At 41.3% G+C, this 25,265-nt stretch overlaps 1 protein-coding gene across 1 annotated transcript in view; it reads left to right on the top strand.

Annotated features, from left to right (window-relative positions):
* The first annotated feature begins 241 nt into the window (after positions 1-241).
* Positions 242-25,265, top strand: part of cpxm2 (carboxypeptidase X (M14 family), member 2) — a 41,372-nt gene continuing 16,348 nt past the window's right edge. The window contains exons 1-5 of the mRNA XM_061708404.1: positions 242-761; positions 4,050-4,151; positions 13,343-13,452; positions 17,656-17,795; positions 21,775-21,859. Of these exons, the coding sequence (XP_061564388.1) occupies positions 476-761; positions 4,050-4,151; positions 13,343-13,452; positions 17,656-17,795; positions 21,775-21,859 (723 nt within the window). The 5' untranslated portion in view covers positions 242-475. The remainder of the gene's footprint in view (positions 762-4,049; positions 4,152-13,342; positions 13,453-17,655; positions 17,796-21,774; positions 21,860-25,265) is intronic.

A 25,265-nucleotide genomic window follows, 5' to 3' on the forward strand; every position in this document is an offset into this window, starting at 1 on the left:
TTGAAGGGTTTGTGCTGCAGGAAAGTGGAAACCTTTCATCTGGTCGAAGACAAAGTGGGAGGAGATGAAAGCAGAGCATCAGATTTTATTTCTACCGAGACAAATCAAAAGATGATAGAATGTGTCGGTACGGACAGGTCTGAATCTAAGAGTAACAGAATGATTTCAGTTTGAGCCACCTGCCTCTCTGCCTCCATATTCCCTGCTCTCTCATCTCCCGCTCCATGTGTTTCTCCCTCCCTCACTGCATTTTTCCCAGACTGAGGCGTCCACGGACCCTCTGGCTCCTCTGCTTTCGTCAGTGACTTGGAGTGCTCTGAGAACTTTGTGAACTCTTTCATGTTGGAGTGGGAAGGGAGAGGAAGGCGAGCAGTTGATGGGACTGAGCCCGGCAGCAGCAGCAGGCTCCTCTGGAGACACAGCATCGGTCGTGGACTCTCTCGCTGGATACCCCCCCCCCCGTCTCTACTAGGTCATGACCAGTCAACGCCTCAGCCTTCTGACCCCGCTGGCTCTGCTGGGACTCCTTTTAGGTTTTGCAGACCTCAGCCTGGGCTCTGTTGGTGAAGATGAGGATTACTACATGCAGGAGCTGCTGACAAGAGAACAATACAACCAGGTTCAAGTCCAGGAGAAGTCATCCTTTTCTTCTTCACCCGATGGGCATGGACGCCCCAGACAAAACCCTGCCAAGAAAATACCCAAAGAAAAGGCAGAAAGCAGCAAGAAGAAAGACAAACCAGTGGCTAATGCAAAATCAGGTAAAAGCATGGTTATTTACTTGGGGATTCAGAAATTGCAGCTGCCATTTATGCTGAAACTTTTAAGTTTAGTAAACATCGGAGACACTGTTGACACTGCATGGCAGTAGACGGCTAATCATTTCCTATCTTTAACGGAAGTATTGAGTTTAATTGTCAATACAATGAACAAGACAGTGTTGCATGAATTAAAAAGGAAGCATATGCTTTAAATAACAAGCATTACATGGAAAATAAAACTTGCATATGTGTCTTTTGGCATCAGGGGAAGCCCGGCAACAACTGAATGACTTATCACAAATGAATCGGGAATAATAATCTTTGAAGAACAATATTGAACTCTGATTCGAAGGGGTATCTGAATTGAATTCACATGGTGATAAATGTCTTCATGTATCACCCTCCTCAACAGGAGGAGGTGCTGACGCACATGTGGTCCATGTGGAAACGCGCAGCACAAATCTCTCCCAGTGGGAGAATCAGGTTATGAAGTGGCAGCTTTGTAGGTAAGATCAAAATAAAGCCAGGTGATTGGAAGACAGCAGGGGGCGTGGATTTTTCTGCTGTCCGGTGCAGATAACGGCTTTATAGAAAGTGAGCTCATGTTTCAGGCATCTGGCTTCACACGTTTCAGCAGAGGTTATCTGCTGCAGGTGGGATTATAAGAGAAAACGATAGCAGTAATACATTCAAAAATCCCAATTTACCGCTGATGAAAGCTGATTTTGTTACCTCCACACTGCACTGCACAGTAGTTTAAAGATCTTTAAAGATGCGAGTTTTAAATGATTCCCAGTGTATACTCTTAACTGCCACTAAATTTCACTTTAAGTTACAGTAAATTAAACTTCCAACAGAGTGACAAATGAGCAAAAAACACAGTCTGCCTCCGTGCTAAAGAGCATCTGTGTGTGTCTTAGTGCGTCTCTACTTTTGGCAAGAGACAAATTATGGCTCGTGCCAACCTTCACAGAAGTTAGGCCCTTGTTTTCAGGGGAAATTCTTTTAACATAAAATGATATAAAGGCATTTCCTGCAGTTCTGGCTTACCAATATGGTCATAGATTATCCACACTACATGTTTACCTCTTATTTTCACCATAGAGTTGTTATTAAAAACAAATTAGGAGATTGTGCAAATGATATTTAAACTCCTCTTTCTTCTTCTTGTTCAGAAGATGCCACAATAAATCAATATTTTCCATCTTCTGCATTTTCTATCAAACCAACCAAGTCCATATTCTTTTTCACCACATTCTGAGATCTCCTTTTTACGCCTGCCTGGCAGTCCCATTTCCAATGTCCTTCTCCCACATCTCTACCTTTCCTGTTTTTCGACAGCCAACTTTCACTACAGATCATAATGTCATCCTGGAAAACAGGAAGCAGCTCAGGGCTGATCATTGGCACAGTCCCACTCCTACCTGAAATCCATCTGTTACTCCTATTATAGTCTTTTGCCTCACTACTTTTTTGCCACTCTGGCATTCATCATACCATGCTACAAATCCTCTCCCATGCACTTTCTCTAACTCTACAAAGGCACAGTATGCCTCTTCTGACCTTCCGTGAACTTTTCCATCAGTAGCGCTCTTTCTTTACATGAAGTCATACTCTTGCTTACAAATCATAATGATTTTTTTTTCAACTTAGCTTCCATTACTCATTACTCTTTCCCGTTATACCTCTGTAGCTGTAGTCTGTTCATGTCTAGCAGCAATAATTTTGTGTCTGGACATGACTGAATAGTTTTACTCATGCTAATTTTGATGTTTTATGGTGAGACCGTTCAGAACATATGAACTGCTTTCATGCACAGAATGATGCGTGGCCTAATAATCACAGCCAGGCCGTCTTGTTTTCAGCCTTGTCCCCTTTATGTTTAGATTCAATAAAATGGTGTGCTGTAGCAAATGAAATCCACAAACTATTTGTAAATATATCATTTTGAAAAATGTCTGATAATAACGCTGCAGTATTTTTTTTCCTTTTTCGCCACTTATGTTATCAATCAAATCAGGCTCTAAATTGTAAGACGTTTCATGAAGTTTTCACCATTAAACATAGCATTTCATAACCTTTGCACATCATTATTGCCCCTAGCCCCTCATTTATTTTCTTTTTTTAACATTTCTGTAGTAACAATTTGAAAAAATTAAATATTTGCCACTTTAATCATTTTACAACAACGGCAAACTTAACTGCAGATGCAACTCAAATACAGATTAATCGTTCTGTTGTGTTTCTTGGACATTTCTGCCTCTCTTTCAGCTTGACGTCTGACACATTTTCGTGACAGAAGAGTAAAGATATATATTCTTTTTAAATGCAGAAAAACAGACAAAAAATATTTACTTTTCATCTGATAAGATAGAATAAAAATATAATGTTGAGAGACTGAGAATATGCAGAAACAGAGTACACACAGCATGAATCCACTTGTGCAAAGGTAAAAAAGCTGGTGAAAGTCTTGTGCATCCTCTTTTACTGTAACCAAAGGTTTGCACATGGTTAAACCCAAACATCTTTGATATTTATGTGTTTCACATACATTTATCTTTTTACATTTAATTGAGTTTAATGTTTATTCCGAGCCTCAAATCACCATGTGGGCACTTTTCTGTTATGCTGATCCACATCTGCAGCTTGGAGCCTGGAGGAGGATTGAACCTGTCCCCCGATAAGATGAAGATAAACGCTTTCAGATGTGAGAGCGCCTGTTGTCATGTGGACCTTTCCTGACCAGAGACTCAGTCAAATAAAAAAAACAACCTGCACCTCAATACAATCTTCAGTCCCTGACATGTGACTCCTCTCTTCCATTCTGCCCTGTACAGGATATCTTCATTACAGATTTAAAATGTCGGTATATATATATATATATATATATATATATATATATATATATATATATATATATATATATATTTTTTATTTTTTTTTCTCCAGAAAATGGGATTTTTTGTAATTTTTTTTTTGGTATATATTAAAGCTGTAAAATGAGTGTCAATTGAAATGCAATATAATGTGAGTAGGAGCTGCACTTTAGATGAGAGTGAAGGACACTATGGTTAAGAGTTTTTAAATTCTGTGGCCAGAAGTGATCTTTTGGTTCCCAACCTCAAATCCATCCACATGTGCAGAACTTGAATCCCACTAAAGCTTCCTTTTTCCTTTTGTCAACACTGCTGCTCTCGGTGCTGTCAGCAGTGACTCAGCAGCTTTAAATGTGAATGTCACAGTTTTACTGTTGTGTATTTGTTACTTATTTATTATTCACTTTCTTAGTGAGTGCAGCCAACAAAAAGGCGGAGAAGAGCAAGAAGAGCAACCTGAAAAATTCAAACAGTATCGCAGAAGGGGATGGACAATATGGCTCAATAAAAGAGGGTGAGTTAAAAACCAGGAACGCTTATTTGTTATGGGAAATCCATGATGTCGTTAAAATGAATCCTTCCTGCAGTGTGCAGGGATAATGTCCCCACCTCCATGGGAACCGGTACAAAATTGGAAAAAGCAACAAACTGTTGGAGATGACAGATGTTTTGGAAAGGACACAAGGGTTCAGAAAGTATATTTCCCCTCAGAGAAAAGGTCTGGCATACAAAATGATGCTCTCAGAAGTGGAGTCAAGCCACAGTGGTGCTGATGTCCTCTTTGGAAATGAGGCATTGCTTTTGCTTTCCATTGATCACAGTATATTTGGCTAAACTAAAGCCAGGATGCCTAAACACATTTCCCTGATTGTCAGATGATCGGATTGGTTAACCTTGCTTAACCAAAGGTCTAAAGCGCGTGTGTTTCGACCTGAGACTTTCCCCTCTCAGCCTACACAGATATTAATCTTACTAAACTTACAGTTTATGATACAGTTAAGGATATTTCTAACACAAAAGCGTTCACAATGCTGGGAGATGATGAGTGGTTATGATGGCTGTCGGTGAATGTACATTTGATTTTTTTTTTTGCGAGTACCCTACGAGACAAGATAAAAGGCTGACGTTTTTGGCAGCGGGGAACCAGAGAAGAAAAAATTCTTATATTCTGGGAAATGTGGGATTCCATGCCAACCTGCCTGGCATCTCTTTCTGTCACTCCAAAGAGAAAGCTTAAAGAGAAAAGAAATATAATGTTATCATAGCTGATGCACAACACTTTCCTGTTTCATTCATTTGTTTCACCAAATTCATAAACCTCGTTATAGCAGCTGATTTATCAGGCGATGCTTTCATGGCTTCAGCGTTATAAAAACATGCACTCTCCATTGAGCAGGAGCTCTATAACTCAGCTTTAAAGTCATCTGAAATGTTAACGATTCAGATTTTAGACAAAAATCCTGTATTTTTGGTTTGCAACACAGCAGAAGATAGAACTGTGACCATTTAGACAGACTGTAAATGTTAAAATAACACTAGTCAGCACAGACTCAGTTGTAGGCTACTGAATTGGAGACTTCAGAATCCCAATAGCCTTTTTATCATTCTCAGTATAAACTGACTGTGTGCTCCCGTCACCCGTCTCTTGCATTCCTCATTCCAAATCGACCGATTTCTATGTTTCCGTTAGCTGTGATTCATAGATGCCTTGTGGAGCATTAATAGTTTCATCACAGATGACTAAATCCCACACAGCATCACTAATCTTCATCAAGAGGTTCTTTGATTTAGATGCCAATTCTAGTTTCTTTCCATAACTTTCTCTAACTTTGTGGGATTCCCAAATGAGTGCTCTGATAGATAGATAGATAGATAGATAGATAGATAGATAGATAGATAGATAGATAGATAGATAGATAGATAGATAGATAGATAGATAGATAGATAGATAGATAGATAGATAGATAGATAGATAGATAGATAGATAGATAGATAGATAGATAGATAGATAGATAGATAGATAGATAGATAGATAGATAGATAGATAGATAGATGGTGGTGCTCTTTTGTGCCAGTGAAACATCTCAAAACAACTATGTGATCATTTATGTTACCTCAGCAGAACCTGGATAAATGGGAAGGTTGTGCCAGGAAGAGTATCGAGTGTTAAACCTATGCTAATGAAAGAAGATAGACACCATCCATTTCTTGTTGTGAATACTTGTTTGCACTAGTGGCCTTCTTTACATGTGAAATGTCATCAGCTGCAACCAAAGTACTGTTTCAGTCTTAGTCAAGTACACTCAAAATCCCTGGATGTGTTGCTGCGGTAGAGACCGTGCTGCCTTTAGGCAGCTAAGTATAACACACCAGAATACAAAAACACAGATTTACAAAAAAATACATCATATAAAGTAAAACTTACTCACACTTTTGACAGAGGGGTTGTTTTAAATAAATTGTATATGTCTTTGTATATGTATTATAGCATGCTTGCTGAGCTGTTTCCAGGTGCAGAAAAGCCAAACTTTGTCTTCTTGTTCTCCAGAGTCCGTTATCCCAAATCATACTTCCAAAGTGTGAAAAAGCAAAGTCCAAACATCATATTTTTGGTATTTATTCATTTAAAATAAAAGGCTAATTTACTGACACTGACAAGCAAACAAGTAATAATGAGACACAGGGGTGAACACTTAAAACAACAGAACGGAAGAAGTCACACATGAAGGAAAGGGGTTTCAAAATAAAACAAACTAAACAACAAACACAAGTCCACACTACAAAATATCACAGATAAATCAAGGTTAAAAAGTTACATAATGGGAGAAATGAACAGATTCACTATCATACCACCATAAACATTGAGAATTATGTGTTTGTGATGAAAGAATTTTTTTTTCGAGCAATCCCATTTATGTTTCCACTAACCCAGATGCTAAACAGATTCAACTTCTAACCCTTACTGCAGAAAAACTAAACCACACAAAAATATTAAATGCCTTTAGTATTTCCATCTCAATGTCCATAGTCCTATCAAGAAAAAAAAGTATAAAAAAGTATGGATGCTTCTGTAACAAGATTAACATATTTTTGGGGGCGTGTTTACTTCCCCCATGACTTCAGCGCCCACACCCTGGGTGGGGTTGGTGAAAGGGCCTTTCTGTGTGGAGTTTGCATGTTCTCCCCGTGTTCCCTTGGGTAGCAATGAGCTACCCTCACAAAAACATGCAACAGTCCTGAGATATACATGCCCCCTCTGGCCGGCCGGGGCACCAGATGGGGTGGAGGATCTGGCTGGAATAACGTGATCCTTCCACGCGCTACGTCCGGCCGGAAAAGCCCCACCCTGTTGGGTGAAAAGAAGTGGCCTGCTCACTCAAAAGTCACTCACTCATCTTCTCCCGCTTTATCCGTTCCCGGGTCGCGGGGGCAGCAGCCTCAGCAGGGATGCCCAGACTTCCCTCACCCCAGACACTTCCTCCAGCTCTTCCGGGGGGAGTCCGAGGCGTTCCCAGGCCAGCCGAGAGACATAGTCTCTCCAGCGTGTCCTGGGTCTTCCCCGGGGTCTCCTCCCGGTGGGACATGCCTGGAACACCTCCCTAGGGAGGCGTCCAGGAGGCATCCGGTACAGATGCCCAAGCCACCTCAGCTGACTCCTCTCAATGTGAAGGAGCAGCGGCTCGACTCCGAGCTCCTCCCGGGTGACCGAACTCCTCACCCTCTCTCTAAGGGAGCGTCCAGCCACCCTGCGGAGGAAACTCATCTCGGCCGCTTGTATCCGCGATCTTGTCCTTTCGGTCACTACCCAAAGTTCATGACCATAGGTGAGGGTAGGGGCGTAGATTGACCGGTAAATCGAGAGCTTCGCCTTTCGACTCAGCTCCCTCTTTACCACGACGGTCCAGTACATCGACCGCATTACTGCGGACGCTGCACCGATCCGTCTGTCAATCTCACGCTCCATTGTTCCCTCACTCGTGAACAAGATCCCGAGATACCTGAACTCCTCCACCTGAGGCAGGACTTCTCCACCCACCCGGAGAAGGCATGCCACCCTTTTCCGGTCGAGAACCATGGCCTCGGCCTTGGAGGTGCGGATTCTCATCCCTGCCGCGTCGCACTCGGCCGCAAACCGCCCCAGCACATGCTGGAGGTCCCGGTCTGATGAAGCCAACAGGACAATATCATCTGCAAAAAGCAGAGATGAAATCCTGAGGTTCCCAAACCGGATCCCCTCCGGCCCCTGGCTGCGCCTAGAAATCCTGTCCATAAAAATTATGAACAGGACCGGTGACAAAGGGCAGCCCTGCCGGAGTCCAACATGCACTGGGAACAAGTCTGACTTACTGCCGGCAATGCGAACCAGACTCCTGCTTCGATCATACAGAGACCTGACAGCCCTTAATAGAGGGCCCCGGACTCCATACTCACTCAGCACCCCCCACAGAATGGCACGAGGGACACGGTCAAATGCCTTCTCCAGATCCACAAAACACATGTAGACTGGTTGGGCAAATTCCCATGAACCCTCGAGCACCCTGCGGAGGGTATAGAGCTGGTCCAGTGTTCCACGACCGGGACGAAAACCGCATTGTTCCTCCTGAATCCGAGGTTCGACTATCGGCCGTAATCTCCTCTCCAGTACCCTGGCGTAGACTTTCCCCGGGAGGCTGAGAAGTGTGATCCCCCTGTAGTTGGAACACACTCTCCGGTCCCCCTTTTTAAACAGAGGGACCACCACCCCGGTTTGCCACCCCAGCGGTACTGTCCCCTTCCGCCATGCAATGTCGCAGAGGCGTGTCAACCAAGACAGCCCTACGACATCCAGAGACTTGAGGTACTCAGGGCGAATCTCATCCACCCCCGGTGCCCTGCCACCGAGGAGCTTACGAACCACCTCGGTGACCTCGGCTTGGGTGATGGATGAGCACGCCTCCGAGCCCCAACCCTCTGCTTCCTCAGTGGAAGGCATGTCAGTCGGGTTAAGGAGATCCTCAAAGTATTCCTTCCACCGTCCGACAATGTCCTCAGTCGAGGTCAACAGCTCCCCACCAGCACCATAAACGGTGCCGGCAGAGTACTGCTTCCCCCTTCTGAGGCGCCGAACGGTCCTCCAGAATTTCCTCGAGGCCGACCGAAAGTCCTCCTCCATGGCCTCCCCGAACTCCTCCCAGACTCGAGTTTTTGCCTCCAAGACTGCCCGAGCCGCGGCCCGCTTGGCCTGCCGGTACCTATCTACTGCGTCAGGAGTCCCACCGGCCAACATAGCCCGGTAGGACTCCTTCTTCAGTCTGACGGCATCCTGTACTTCCGGTGTCCACCACCGGGTTCTAGGATTGCCGCCACGACAGGCACCGGAGACCTTGCGACCACAACTTCGAGCCGCCGCGTTGACAATGGAGGCAGAGAACATGGTCCACTCGGACTCGATGTCCCCCGCCTCCCCCGGGATCCGAGAGAAGCTCTCCCGGAGGTGGGACTCAAAAGTATGGAGGAGAATTGAGCTCAGTATGGCCCTCCCGGGGTTGGCAGAGGGTGAGCAATGCTTGGGACTGACTTAGGTAGGAGCACTTGGTGAAAAAATGCGAAAAAATCAGGGATAAAAAAAACAAAAAAAAAACTTCATCTGCATCTGCAGTTCATTTTGTTTCATTGGCTGAAACAAAATATTTTGATCTCTTGTTACACTGGCCTTCCTGAATGTCTCATGCTTTTTTGCAGCCATAAACTGTAAAAAAAAAAAAATATGAACAAAACGTCAAATGACATGACACATTGATGAGGGTGGTTTTGAAACTTTTTCTTCATACTGAGCCCAGCCATGTTGCTCAAAACACTGACAGGAACACACCCACCATATGCCAGTTGAAGTTAGCAGTAGCAACCAGATCCTTCAGTTCATCCCTGCTGAAATATCTGCAAAGCTTCCAGCAGATGTTTACAGCAGAATAGGCCTATACTGTTTAACATGTTCATTCGATGGCAAAATCAAAAATTACTGTTATGTTTAGCTGAAGCTGCGTTCGTACAAATGGCTGGTTTCATTGCTAAATGTGACAGCAGGATGATTATGGATGAGACAGTGATAGTGGCTAGCAATTTTTTGAAACTACTGTCAATCAATCTTATTAGAAATACATGTGTTGCTTTATATAAAGTCTCTTCACGTTGTCATGGCTGTGAAATCAAATGATGAGACCAAAATGTTTTTTTGAACCAGATTGTAAGATTGTTTATTCCTGAACAAGAGGTAGACGTTAAAACGGGAGTCAATGGAGATTGACTCACTTTTGGAGCCAGCATCTAGCGGCCAGTTGAGGAACTGCAACAAATCTTACTTCCACCTAAGACTGATCCCAGAAGTTTGATGGGTGGTGCTTAATAGCAGCCAGATGTTAGCCTCCACCCTCATTCTGGAGGGAGGACGCTCCCATTACGTCAAGTTTATTTAAAGTAAATTGCCACTGACTGCAGTTTCACAATACATTCCCTTTACTTCTTTTAAGCTATCTGGATTGGTGATCATGGCCCTCAAATCCATACAAATAAATCACTGAGCAGGTTAGGTTTTGAGCTAAGAGATGAACACCTGTAAAGCCACCGCCTCCCTAAAAACCAGTTATCTTGTGAAAAATACAGATGCATAAAAACAGACCAATGTACGGATGGTGAGTCTTTTCTCTTGTCTACCATCTCTCAGGTCTAAACCTTTTCATTTGACTTCGAATGAGAAACACACTCATGATTGTTACCTAAAACAGAACAATTTTATTTATTTGTTCTCAGGGCTCAATTAATAAACATAATTAGACAGCTGAAACTGATTTAATTCAACATTTTAGAACGTTAATGACAAAAAATATGTTAATAAATTATCAATAAGCCCCACTTTTAATTGTTTTTCATGTTGGCAATTTGTTTAGAACAAATGAATACGCATTTGTGCAACAATGCTCATAATTTCCATATATCAAATCTGACTGAGCTACAAAACAACATCTGAAATAAGGAATGCCGGATTCAAAATGAGGACTGGTGGATTTCTGGCTGAGACACAAGATGAGGTCAAAGAATTCATTAGCATCGCCTGGGAACAGCAAATGGTCTAGAAAGCATGATGATTGTCTGTTTTATCATTTCTATTACACATCATTGTTAAAGCCAAATGCTGTGTGTTTTTGTGTGTCTGGATTATATGCAGATGGTGATAATGATTTACAGCTTTGCAACATGGCTAGCATCAATCTGTTTGTTTTTCTTCTTTCCTTTTTTTTTCCTGATAACCTTGAGGCGGCTCTGAGGGGTTGGGGTGTTCCAAACTTGTTGTGGTTGCCATATTCAGAGCTTGTGACTTGACATTAGGATTCTTCATGAGGAGTCATGAGTACAGTTGTTTTCCTGTCCTAGAGTAACTGATTTCACACTAACTGAGCTAGCCAATGTCTCTGGTTCGGGTTCACGTTTAATAATTTACTTTTAGGCTTCAGTTTTAAAGCAGAAACGTTTGCATTATTTTTCTCCACACATGCATTGTCTCATGCATGCATGCAACCTGAATGCATATCTCTTTGCAGATGCAAAGAGAATTCAAGAATTATGCGCATTTTCTGCAGAGCCACATGTTCAAATACAAACTTGTGTATTTTGGAAACACACGTCCACATCTACAGTACTGTATTTTTCAAGGAAATTCCCATGTCTTCTTTGCATCTGTTCCACTGCTGGGTTTTCATGTGTGGAGGTAAAATCCTGGCTGTAGGACAGCGACATGTGCAGCATATGCTGGATGAACAAAGAGACTGGTGCCCAATCGGAAATTCTTCCTCTGAAGTTCCACTGTTGTGGTCCAGCTTGATCTAATCCAAAGAGCCATGGACAGGGGAGACTTCACACATCATTTGCCCATTTGGCGTTTATAAGACGACATCTTCTGTTAAGTAAAAAAAAAAAAGTCTTGAAGAATCTTTCACCAACATCTCTATTTAGCAGACATCACCAATTTCTGCAATCACTTAAATACAGGCATCTGATCAAACAAACTCCTCGCAGCATGATGACAGGAACACATTTTGATAAATGTGCAGGGCTTTTATTCAATTTAAATTCAGATTTGCAAACTTTTGTTTTGTCTTTTAAGACATAGTACAAGAGATTAGTCAATACTTTCATTTAGGCTTTAAGGATACCTGAACAATCATTGAACAATCATTATATAGAAAAAGGTCAGTAAAGTGATTGGGTTTTGCTAAATCAGTTGATGCAACCAAGAGGTGGAGGGTCTCCAGTTTGAAGACCTCAGGTTTGCATCTTTAGTTTTTGGCGATGATGTGGTGACATGACGACCACCATATTTTCTGCGCAGCTCTCCATTGTGCTGATCCTCGAGTAAATAAATGGACACCTAATGTGACGATGTGAAGTCATAAGGGATGATACAACTGGGCTAGTGAGAGTGCACCCTAAGTCCTCACTAGTCACAGGATATTCTGACAAGCCATGACATTAAAACTAATAAAAGATCAAGTAACAATAATTTTATTAGAATGGCATCTGTAAAGGTGTACGGTGTACAGTACATGTAATTTACAGCAGGCCTATAGAGAGCTGTTGATATTGATGTGGAGACTTATGAGAACTGGGGCATGTTTGACAATGGTTTCATTGAGATTGTGGACAAGTAAGTTAGACCTCAAGTTATCTCCACACAGAAGATGTAAAGGTTGTTGTCACTGAACAGTTGCTTGTGTCAACTGCAAGTTGTCCAATGAAGGACAAGTGACTTGAGTAGGGCAGGTCATGCCCTACAACACTAGTATTAATTAAATTAAAAGGAATATAATGATAGCACACCAACCCAAATAGTATGTCTTAATTTTAAACAAGCTTACAATTTTATACTTTTTACATCAGACAGTTTGCAAAGACATTACTGCCCCACAGGCCATAACAGTGTAATAGCTGTAGCGTAATGGCTGCCTAATTTTCCTCTATAAATAACTGAGGACTAAGGAATAGATCACTCAAAATGCTTAATCATGTAGTTGTCACCGCCTGTAGTCTGTGAACCAGCACCGAAATAAAGCCTGTTTGAGAAATGAGAGTGAAAGCCTATTTTTGACTGAATTGAATATGGCATGGTAGTCCTACATGTCGTTGTTTATAAGACACGATGTTTATCATCTTGGGGAAAAAAGAAACAAAAGAGGCCAAAATGAAGAGAATACCCACTTCTCAGACACCTCTACTCTTTTGAGCATCCGATGCACGATGGAGGAAAAGAAAGCAGGTCAACTGCTTGCACAGTCCCACAGAGAAGCTATATATATATATATATATATATATATATATATATATATATATATATATATATATATATATATATATATATATATATATATATAATGTAGTAGTGTGTGACTTTGGATGGACACAAACTTTTAAAATCTTTGTCTCCTTTCAAGTTCCACATTTGGCCAAGGTAGCTGCGATGAAATAGTGCTGAGTGCACTTGCTTTCTGCTTGCATCTCACATCTGAGCTCACAGTGCAAAATGTGAAATGCTTGTTACTGTTGAGTCAAGCTAAAAACAAGCGCATGCTTCCTGAGCTATTGTATATGCTGTGCAGAGACCAGCTCTCTCTGAGCAGTACAACTCATGACACCTATATTACCATCCAAGGCCAATTCGTCTTTCTCCTTACCTAGGATGCCCTCCCATGGGACTGGAGACGCTGAAGATTGATGATTTCCAGCTTCACGCTTCGTCTATGAAGCGCTACGGCCTCGGTGCACACAGAGGTCGGCTTAACATTCAGGTAAGACAAAAATGTGAACTGCTGGCGTAGCTTTGGCCAAGCTTACTGGATATGCCGAGACTTGCAGGACACCCCGGGCTATCTCACCTTTCCTTGGAAACTTCAGTGTTTTCCGGAGTCATATTTTCCACAAAGAAGCAGCAAGATTGAGAAACTGTATCTTTAAATTTGAGTATCAGTTTAACTTCATATTGAGAAAGTGATGGAAAGATGTCAGTGGTAAAAGCTGGCTTTTTCACTCTAAATGTGGAGGCAATTATCTTTTTGTTTCAGCTCAACACATATTTCAATACTCCAAAGTTAACTACACAAAGAAAGTAATAGTGTTCCCATCAAGCCAGGGACACGTCCCCAGACCTAATAAAAGGGATGGGCATCTGGGAGAAGAGGTATTTCCTGTTAGTGCAAGCTGTGCTTTGTGGGTATTATCCTGCACACAGTCTGCAGCAGACCTCATCTTCTCTACGATGAGCCGTGCCAAATCCAACAGCGCAAATAATGAAACGCAAAGGCACGCTCCTAATTCAGTCAAGATGCACCAAAACAACAAGAAAGCACTGATTTGTTGTCTGGTAAGTTTTAGCCAAGTCCTTTTGGAGTGCAGGGATCACAGGAGGATGCATCATTCAATTTATTGGACATAATTAAAATGGCACACACCTGTGTATTTATTAGGTCATGTTAGGCCCGTGTTGTCTGAAAAATCAGGTATACAACATGAATGTGGAAAACCCAGCACTGAGCAGCAGCTCATTATTAGCAAGATGTTAAAAGCATCATGGGTCTGTTTTTACTGTGATAAAAGCTGTTTCAAAATGTACCTACTTGTGTGTTCTTGCATTCTTTTGTACTTGTGAAATGTCATCAGTGGCAGCTGAAGTACTGCCCTGATTCAAAACACACACCTCGACAAATGCAATCCAAACCCCTGGAAGTTTACTGTCCATTTTATTAACGATGCATCCACACGAAACTGCAAAGTATCCCAGAAGGCATTTCGCTTTAACAAACAGGAGTAATTATGGTCAACAAAAGAGTAAAATAGAAAATATAACTTTTATTTTGTGCAACGAAATGTAGTTTTTAGAGCTTTTAATGTGAGAGTATAATTTTTCTAACCTTAAATTTCTGGTTGAGTGATTAAGATTTTTGAACATTTTCTGCAATGATGTTAACAGCAGTCCATGATCCACGATGCATGAGTCCATGAATCGTATTAATGTTCAGATTGTTTCATTTATGTAACTGAGTTGTAACAACTTTGGTTGTTGAATACGTCTCAGCCTGCTGGCTGAGCTGTGATACCATCAAGTACACGAGTAAACTGCTGTTCCAATGTCAGAAAAAACCACACTCCCATCCTCTGAAATACATTCTTGAATCATACTTGTCAAGCATGAGCTTCCAAGTACACAAGTCCAAACTTGGCATACTTGGTATTGACAAATAATTGGAGTTTAGGAAACTTCTCTGTGGAAGCTGGAACTTTTGTCCCGATTTAGATAACTGTGAATTACACAGACAAATATACCGTACACTTTTCCATTTTGGTCAGGTTCTTAAGGTGAGATTTATATTGAAGCAATGAAAGCGTCTAGACAACTGAACCCAGCGGAGCATCTCTGGGAAGACCTGGAAATGAGTGCACGGACACTCTGATTTCTATATTGCAAGCTTTGACATTTCATTGAGCTTAGAAGAAACCTTTCCTAAGCAGAGTTGTAGCAGCCATGAAAGATCAGGCCCAAGGAGACTTCAAGCTGCCAAAGTATTAAGTATAAAGCATTAAGTGATGAATCTGAATGCTTTTTGCAAGTGGGATATTTCTGTCTTTAAGTCTTAACATGTTTACTAAAACACTCCAAAAGCCTCGTTTTGCTTTGCCAGTGCTGATATATTTTTGTAGATTGATGAGGGGAAAAAATTTGAATTCATTTCAAAGTGAGTTGGAAATGGATCAGAGTGTAGAAAGCTTAGAATGGTTTAAAAAACGCTCCATGTGCACAAAGATGTTACCTTTCCCTTGCAGCAAAAAATATCCCTAATCACAGGAAGATGCAGGAGCCAAATCACTTTCTTTTTCATTCCAATAAATAATACATGAAGCATCCCAGCGTCTGCACCTGGTTCTCTATTGGGACTAAAATGTAAATACAGAGCCATAATTTCTTGCATGTTTTATTTAAATTAGTCCAGACATACAGTACTGTTAGCTGACAGGTTAACGGAACATTAAACATTACCATCTTGGCAGGTAAATATGTACAAATAACATCACATGCTGAAGAATGAACCTGGACATTGATGAACAAGCCATTAAGGACATATATTGTGACAAGAACATCCTCACTTTGATTTGGACCAATTCACTTCACTTTTGTACAGAAGTGAATGCATTCTTTCCTTTTAGTCGTACTTTCATTGTGACAGGAGGACACATGAACCAACCAGCTTTTTTAACTTACATAATCACCTTTAATTTATCTCTGAGGCAATGATATGTAAATGAACATCTGTTGAGTCCTGCTCTTTTTAGAGCCTTAAATGAATAGCGCCTCTGTGTGAAAGGCAGATTAAAGCTGATGGACTCCAAACAGACTTGACAGTTATGATAAAGAGCTGATATTATGCACTTAGCATGTGGAGCATAGTACAGGATGCCATTTTAATGTTTGGGTTTTGGATGACAAAGATAAACACTCAGCGTCTGTCACGGCTTGCTCTGAGCCAGAAGCGTCGGCTGGTGCAGTGGTCGCTCCGCATAGGAGCAATGAAATTATTTTCAGCTGTCGAACCACAAACGTGTCCAAAAAAGTATGTCCTTGCATGACACTTGAACTGTTGCAGGCGATTAAGAAATGCTGTTTGTTGGGAAGAATGCTGCAGTGTTTTCAGGGTAGAGCTTTTTGCTTTTTTGCTCGTGCTTCATTCCTTCTGAGGAAAGTGATCCATTATGGTCTAATTGAGCTTGCTCTTGTGGTATGATGTTAGAAGCTGCAGCTGGCGTATCTGCTTTACCTTGCTTCGCTGATCATCATCTAGAAAGCATATTTTAGTCATCAGAAAAAAAGATAAAACCTAAACAGCTCAGCCTTGTTGACTTTTGTATTAGGCAACATTTCTACCACAACATCTTTAAAGGAGCTTGAGGCAGGATTGAGGCAGGATTTATGAAAAAAAATGTGTATACGTTTTAAGTTTTCTAGTAATAATGTCAGATGAAGCGTTCCAAATCAAAAAGAATGAGCCCTCTAGTGTATCTCTCCTTTGCCTTGAACAGGCTGTGTGCTGCAAAATGTGCTGCAATTCTAGAACCCGAATTTCCTGCGCCGTCCTTGACGTTAAATGACGCTGCATGCGCGTTCTCCCCGTTCTCCCGTGCCGGCTTCGCTATTGGCTGCAGTACCCCCGGCGGCCGTCGTGGTGAAGGGTGGCGCTGATGAGTCTCATTTCTTAAAAGGAGCCTCATGCTCCTTTAATAAAACTGGAAAAAAACAACCAAAAAACAATTAATTAGTATGTATCTCAGATCGTGCTGTTTTCTTTACCGGGATCACAAGAAAATCAGAACAGTGATCTCCTCTCCATCCTGTTTATTTATCTTTTATCTCCTGTTGCTGTTTATTTATCTTTACTCCACCAACTCAAAATATTAATCACTTTTCTAAGCGAACGCAGTTCAAACAGCAGGTGTATCCGCCCCTTTAATCTGATTGGTTTACTAGTAAATCGTGTTTTATCCACTGCTCACGCTCTGCCACTGCTCTGCGTCCCCCACGTGGGGTGCGCTCTTATGATTGGCTGAAACAAAGGAAGACATCTGATTGGTTGCAGATCCTTCCGTGTTAAAAAAACGTATTTGTGGATCGAGTCACGTCAGGAGAGTCTCAAAAGTCACACACAAATCCAGCGCAGCTCACAGACAAAAAAACATTTGTAAATCAGGTTATATTTGTGTGTGCATCAAAAATACATTTGTGTATCTTGTCCTACGCACGTGTGAATTGTTCTGTGCACGTGTGAAACTGTGTGTGTATTTGCAAATCGGTCTGTGCATTTGTAAAACTTGTCCTGTGCATTTGTCAATTATGAGACTGTTCTAGCTCCATAAATTAGTCAGCGTGTTGAAACATACTGCATGTATTGTATGTACTGCAGCGTCTGCATGTGGAAGAAAAATCTGCTCCATGGGAATGTTTGCAGGCTGGACTTTATGAAGATGACCTGTATGATGGGGCCTGGTGTGCTGGCAGAGATGACCCACTGCAGTGGCTTGAGCTGGATGCCAGGAGGCTGACAAAGTTCACCGGGGTCATCACACAAGGCAGGAGCTCCCTCTGGTCGTGAGTATGAAGCCCGTACGCCTACATGGATAGTTGCAGACAGTCACAGGGTGAAGATAGTTTCTCTTTTCCAAGTTAATGCTGAAGGATACTTGTGAGTTGTGTGCCTGGTGTTGTTGTCTCCCTCGGGGGTGGTTTAATATATTTGTGGACAGATATAGTCAAACACGCTTAATATGATTTATTATTTTTTGTGAACAATACAGAGCAGAAGTAATAAATTAGTTTATGCAGAAATTTGAAGACACAAATTCATCTTGTGGCCTGGCAGGGATGATTCTGGTAAGTCGTTATAGCTGGCATAACAGTCCCAAAGCTGGAGACTGACTCTGCCACACTTGGAGCCACATCATTAAGATGGCTAATATACTGTAAACCCAAACAAAGCAAATTGCCAAAATTCGAATTGCATGTGGCATGGGTTTCAAAATAGGCTGCGAGACATGCACACTAGAAGCAGAGAGACAGCAATAACTGTGCCACAACTCTAAATGAATGTTGGATTTTCCTTTAAAACCATGTGGAATGTTTGAGTTTGCAAACATAAACAAGAAAAGCTTGTCAATCTTCTCCAGATGGAGCTGAATCTTCTCTCGTGTTTGCCTTTTTCTGAAGTCTTTTCTGATCCTCCCGTTGTGGGATTAAGGATTTATGGACTTGATTAATTTGAGTGCAGTTCTTATACTTTCATATCTCTTGAAAGGTCATTTTATTATTAAAATAAAACTGGAGAAAGCAGATTTTAAAAAGCTACAGACTTTATACGGAGGATAAAAGGGGGATGTAGAAAAGAAACAAAGGCTTGGCACTGAATAATATTACCTGAAGCTACCCCGTCTCAACAGTCCTTTATTGAGGATCAACAAATGTGTTAATACACTTACAAATCCTTAGATTTACATTTAAGATATTTACACATTGTTCCAGCCAGTCGATGGAAATTGATTTGCTTTTGGAGTCAGCCCAACTTTTCCAAGTTCCAGATCAGCCTCAATTTGTTAGAGAGATCATTGGCCCTTGAGGGTTCATTGTGATGTGCTGCCCCATGTGGGCAGAAGTGGTATTGCTACTTTAAGAAGACATTATGACATTGCTGCTCTAATCCCAAGGATTTTCTAAATTTGTACAACATACTCTATGTTTCCATGTCAACTAAATTTATCCTCCCACTTTCCATCATGGATTTTATCAAAAAAATAAAAAATAAACATCCATGAAACTCAGGATACTAAGCAGCTAAATAGTTGCTGAATGAATTGCATTATTCAAATAAAAAAAAAAAACAGCTAACTTTTTTGCCAAAATGAAGAGGACTCTGTTGTGATAAATGTTCAAAATTTGTTTTTTGATAAACTATATTTTCCTTATTTTGTATATTATAGCTTTTGTCTCTGTTAACAATCAATCACATCAACATTCAAGGTCTCACTAAGTCTCCCTTCAGGAATTTTGAAGTCACTTTCTGTTTAATGAATATGTCACAATTTTGGCATCTGACGACATTCAAACTGAATGTCTTAGTGCAGATGAACTATGGATGTTGTCCTAATCTTTTCTATTCTCGCTCAATACAATAACGTATGGCAGTAACAGTGTTCTGGTTGGCCTGCTCTTGAATAAATGACTTAAACTGAGCCTCTCGCTGAAATGATGGGTTCATTTCACAGATCAGCTGAGGTGACTTGTGAACAAGGCAGAGAGTGAGCAAACGCTGCAGCTGTCAGTGGATATGATCAGTTTCCTGTAAACCCAAGTCTTGTTTGCAAGGAACCGATCATGAATTGATTTTGCAGGGCAGATTAGTGGCTAACCTATTCAGAGGAAGATTATTATACTTATATAGCCCCATAAACAAAACACACCTTAAAACTCTCTGCTCTTTTAAACTTTCTCAACAAACAGGGATTACTGGGGACCGTGATCCAAATTTTGAACCGTTAATCTGTGTTTCAGTTTAGTGAGTTGGATATGTAGTCACAACGCCAATCAAGTACTCAACGATTCAGTGAACTAATCTTTTTAATAAATCTTTTTAATTAACTTATCAAGTAATTTGGCTCAGAGAAAAGAACTGGCCCTTCCCTCACTAGTCACCATATCTCTGCTCTTCGCCTCTGACATGTCAAAAAGTGAAGAACTGGTTTTAAGTTGGGCTCTGGCTCTGAAGCAGTACTGGAACCATTTTGGTGGAAAAGAGATATGTGTGATGGCCTCGCAGCCTCTCCATCTTTTTAATAAAAATGGTAATAACTGCTTTTGTGCCCATTTTTTCCTTTTCATTTATATCCCATGAGTTTGCGCTGGAATAATATTTGACAGCCTTTGGCCTTTTGCTTCTTAATTGGAATACAGGTGATACAAGCTTTTGGACACTGCTGTATAATTTGTAAGAAGGAAGGATGTTATTACTTTTTCTAATAAGCTGTATTTGTTATTTGCCCTTCAAGACCATCACTATTTTAAGTTTCAGGAGACACTGAAGCCTGAGGCAGGATTCCTCTGCAATTAGCTGTGCAGGGCATGTAACTGTCTGCGGTGCCCACTCAGGGGCTCCAGTCTGCAACAGAGCTTTAATTAGCAGAGCTGGGAATTCAAACCAGTGTGGACCAACTCAGCACTGATGTCTTTATCCGGGGGCACGGGAGTCATTGCCAGCCTATGTTCTGCACAATCTGCATATATAACTCTTACTGGTATGATAGGACATCAAGCCATTAGTGAATTCTCAAGGACATTTACCTGATTGATGCTTTACCTCTATGGGCCAATAAAGTACTTTTTTATTTATATTTTACTCGTCTCTCTTCTTTTTTTTTTAGACGATTTCTTATTCAGAGTGACTTCCATATCATATTTTGTTAGGCTAAAACCGAAATCTTAAACATTTTTTCATGATGAACGTCAAACCTGCATTGAGTGAGTTATCTTTACATAAGCTCCATTTATGTTTAAAAAAACTGATAATGGGCTTCATGTGACTTCATGTTAGTGCCCTTTTTTTCCTTCATCATGGCCAGCGCTTGTTCTGTGTGTAAATTATTTTTAACACGGCAAAACTGATGAAGTATCCTATTTTCTTCATAAAGGAGACGCAAGTGATGCCTTTAAATGTGCACAAATGAGACTCCTTTTGAAAGGCCACAACCAAAATGCAAGTGGCTAGATGGATTTAAACCTCAGCAAATGTTGCCCATCCAGTCAACATTTGCACTGTGAGCAGTTCATAAGGGATCACCACGCTTAAGCCCAAAAATCCATCGTGCCATTATTTAGTCCACTAACATATCAGATGGAACGCACATACAAATATTTGCTGGATCGCTGTCCGTGTAACATGGTCAGTGTTGCAAGACTAACTGTTACCTGACCTTGTCCATGCAAATACACGATGTAAAACCGGCAAGGTGTAAAAATTACTAGCATTCATCCAGATCACTGACATCTCATTCCTATATGGTCCTACAAGTGACGGCTGTCAGCCTTATTCTACATCACAATCTGTCCCAGATTCCCCGAACTACAATCACTGATCTTTGCCTGAAGAAATAGAGAGAGGGGGAGAGAGAGAGAGAGAGAGAGAGAGAGAGAGAGAGAGAGAGAGAGAGAGAGAGAGAGAGAGAGAGAGAGAGAGAGAGAGAGAGAGAATGAAAATGCCTGAAGTGTAGATATTTATTTACGTTCTACCACGACATGAAAATATATAATTACCGGTATGTAAGTCTTTGTGTAGCTTTTGGGTACTTTTCAAAGTGTTCCCATAACATTTTCCTCCATTTCTCTGCAGTAAATGCAATAAATTAAAAACGTATCATATTAATTTGTATCATTTGTAAGTGGCTTTTCACCCTTGGAGACTTTAAATGCATTTGGATGTGAACCAAGTGGCTTCCTCAAAGTCTCCTTGGTGCTCTGTATGCATCGAATTCAGCCTGACGGTAAATTACTTTGTCCCTTTCTCCCCTTACTTTAATGTTAACAGGAGCGATTGGGTGACCTCATACAAGGTTATGGTGAGCAATGACAGTCACACCTGGGTAACTCTTAAGAATGGCTCAGAAGACATGGTGAGTAACAATCATGACATTTAAAATTAATCCTCTGATCATGTCAGATGTAATTATTGTCAATTGCAGAGCACTTTTCTTTCTCTTTTTTAGCTAGCAACATACGGAGTCATCCTCTGTGTTACTAAAACCTAATAGAAACATGAATTTTGCTTGAGAGCGATTGCAGATGAAGGCTTATATGGCTGCTTTTTTCAAAGCTTAATGAGCTGTAAGGATGTAAATACTGCTGATCTTCCAGCAGATGGGAACTCGTCCTGGCTTGCTGTAAGATATGGGTCTGTTTTTTTTCTCGTTTTTTTTTTCAGATTTCTACTTGGGCACTTGATGTAATTGAATAAACAGAAACCAAACACAGCCATACCATACTGTAACTGCAGTGGTGGCTGATACCTTTGGCTGTAAATCATAACGCTTCCAACCTCGGGTTAATGAAGTTTTGTTTAACTGTACACTCCTATGTCTGCTGATGTTGCTATCTGTGTGGATGATTATACCCCGACAGTAATTTAAACTCACTGTTATATGCTGCCCCCTCAGCCAACCGCCCACCCTTTGTGCCAAATGTCAAACAGCTCTATTGGTCTTTAAGAATGCCAGAGGAGTGCAGAGAAGAACTCCAGCTGTGGCTGTTATAATTTACAAAGAACTCCTGGGGGGGGGTTTCAAAGTCTAATGACACTGTGCAGGTGGATGGATATGCATTCCAACCCGAGAAAACCCATTATTTCAATTCATGTTTTCATCATTGTCACGTGCAGTTTTCACATCAAGCATAAGGGTTTTCTTTCTTGACACGTGTTAAAGGATTGTGCCCTTAGACACAACTTCTTTGATAATTATGGAGGTGTGTTTTTTCTAATTTTGAGTTTGGCTTCCAGGGAACAGGTACCTCATTGAACCAATCATACAAACGAACCATAGCGGAGCTACGACCAAAATACTATGGGGAGGAGCAGGTGAAAGACTATTATCAGTTTTTCAGTACAAAGTTATAGATCCAAACTGATGTTAGCCAATCTGGACACCTTCATTGTTTTGAATTGTGGCATTTGAACGGCCCTGCATGAATCACAGCATAAAGCTCAACCCTGCCCCACTGCGATTGGCTAGGTACTGGTGGAAATGGCCTTGAATGGACAAGATACCAGACCCATTTCAGAAGAGAAGAGAAAATCTTGGAAGAATGCTGGGATATGGTTGGCCAGGTTAAATGAGCTGTCTGCATCAAAAGACCACAAACATATGGTGAACAGTCCCTTTTCAGGCATAGCAGCTGTTTTTAGGGGGCTAGTCAGCCACTTCTGGCACAGAAAATGCAACATGATATAAATTTTGAGTGTAGATGAAGATTAGAGGGTTGGGCGCTTCTCTGGTTTGGGTCTGTGATGTCACAGAATCTTTCAAATCTGAATCCCTCACTGACGGACATATTATCAGATTGAGAGTCTCTTATGCTCAGAAAAAAAATATGTCAATTTTTTCAATTCAAATTGGCTTTATTGGCATGAATGGTAACCATTGTTGCCGAAAGCATACATGTACATACAATAAATCACGACACAATCAACAAACGAAACACCAATACAACTACAACAAATACCCAACACCAAATATCTAACACATGCATACTATATATATATATATATATATATATATATATATATATATATATATATACAGAACTATTTTACATGAATAGGCAGGGAGACTGTATAAGGATAAGGAGACTGTGTTGTCTGGTTGTGTTTCTCTCCATCTATGACATGTGCTGATGTATTTAGCTGCTTCTAAAGCACTTTCCTTTTTTTTCTCCAATTAAATGTTGGATTTTGTCCTGATCTGAGAGGGAATCAAAATCCTGGACTTGTTGTTTAATTTTGGGAAAGAACTTAGATCTAATGTCTTTGTATTGTTCATACTCTAACAGGAAGTGTTGTTCTGTCTCCAGCTGTCTGTGTGGACAGAGCCCACACAGCCGGTCCTCTCTGGGCTGCCAGGTCTGCCTGTGCCGACCCGTCTCTATGGCCAAGCTGTGATCACTGAGTCTGTACATGGTCAAAGTCTTTCTAAGTGTCTGATCAGTCACGCTGGTCAGATAGGTCGCCATTGTATATTGTCTTTTTAGAGCCAAATAGAATTGCAGTTTGCTTTGGGTTTTTGTGGAAGATGTCCAATAGTTAATGTAATTGTCTTTTTCTTTAGCTATAATCTGGTTGGGCCGGATTGTGTGAGGGCTGTCCTTTATGTACATTGTCTTAATAATGTCGTAGATTTTTCCTCCAATACCCTTTTCCAGTAATTTCAGAAACAGGCCATGACGCCAAATTGAGTCAAATGCTTTCTTGAAATCTACGAAACAAGACAAGATTGTGTTTTTGTTGTGGTGGACGTGTTTCTGAATGAGTGTGTGGAGGGTGTAGATGTGGTCAGTGGTTCTGTGTTGTGGTGTAAATCCAATCTGACTCTTGCTCAGGACATTATGCTCACTGAGGAAGTCTTGCAGATGGCTGTTTAAGATGCTGCAGAATAATTTCCCCAGGTTGCTGCTGACACATATACCTCTGTAATTGTCTGGCTCATAATTTGTTTCCAATTTTATAGATTGGCGTGATAATCCCTTGGCTCCAGGTGTTAGGAAAATGTCCAATGTTCAAAATGAGATTGAATAATTTCAATATGGCATTCTTGATTTTATGCCTGCTGAACTTGAGCATTTCATTTAAACCCAGGACACACCAACCCGACGTCGCCCGCTTTCGGCCGACTGCTGTGTCGGCTCGCGTCGCCTGTGTCGGGCTGTGTCGGGCTCACTAGACACACCGCAGATACGACACCCGACGGCGAACTAGCACGTACGTTCTGCGCATGCATGAGAGGTAATTCCCCTCCATACCAGCAGGCAGCGGTAGTCTGTATTCAGGGGCTCAAGGAGGAGGACAGCGCTTTTTTTTCAAAGCTTTATTGGGAGAACACAAGTGCAATACAAAACAGCAGCGACCAGACGGCACAACCATCTGCAGCTCTGTGGAGAATTACCGCTGGCTGAAATAAATCATTTAGGAAGATAAATGTTGGTTTAATAGATGAAATCTAACAGTTGTAGCTACGCCTGTTAAGAAATTTGCTCCGAAAATTTCGGGATTTTCTGCCTGCCTGCTCCGGAGCTGATTTATGGTTCCGCGTTAAATCGACGCAGAGCCTACGGCGTAGGGTACAGCATAGGGTACGGCGTAGGGTACGGCGTACGGCGCCAGTCGCCGCGTAACCTACGCTGTAGGCTCTGCGTTGGTGTAACGCAGAACCATAAATCAGCCTTTATTCTGGCGAGGTTTGAAAAAGACTTCGCAACAACGGGAAAGCGAGTGATTATATACATTCACTGAGTGAATATTATGAAAGTAAA

Source organism: Cololabis saira, chromosome 19 (assembly GCF_033807715.1).
Source record: "Cololabis saira isolate AMF1-May2022 chromosome 19, fColSai1.1, whole genome shotgun sequence".
Classification (NCBI taxonomy): domain Eukaryota; kingdom Metazoa; phylum Chordata; class Actinopteri; order Beloniformes; family Belonidae; genus Cololabis; species Cololabis saira.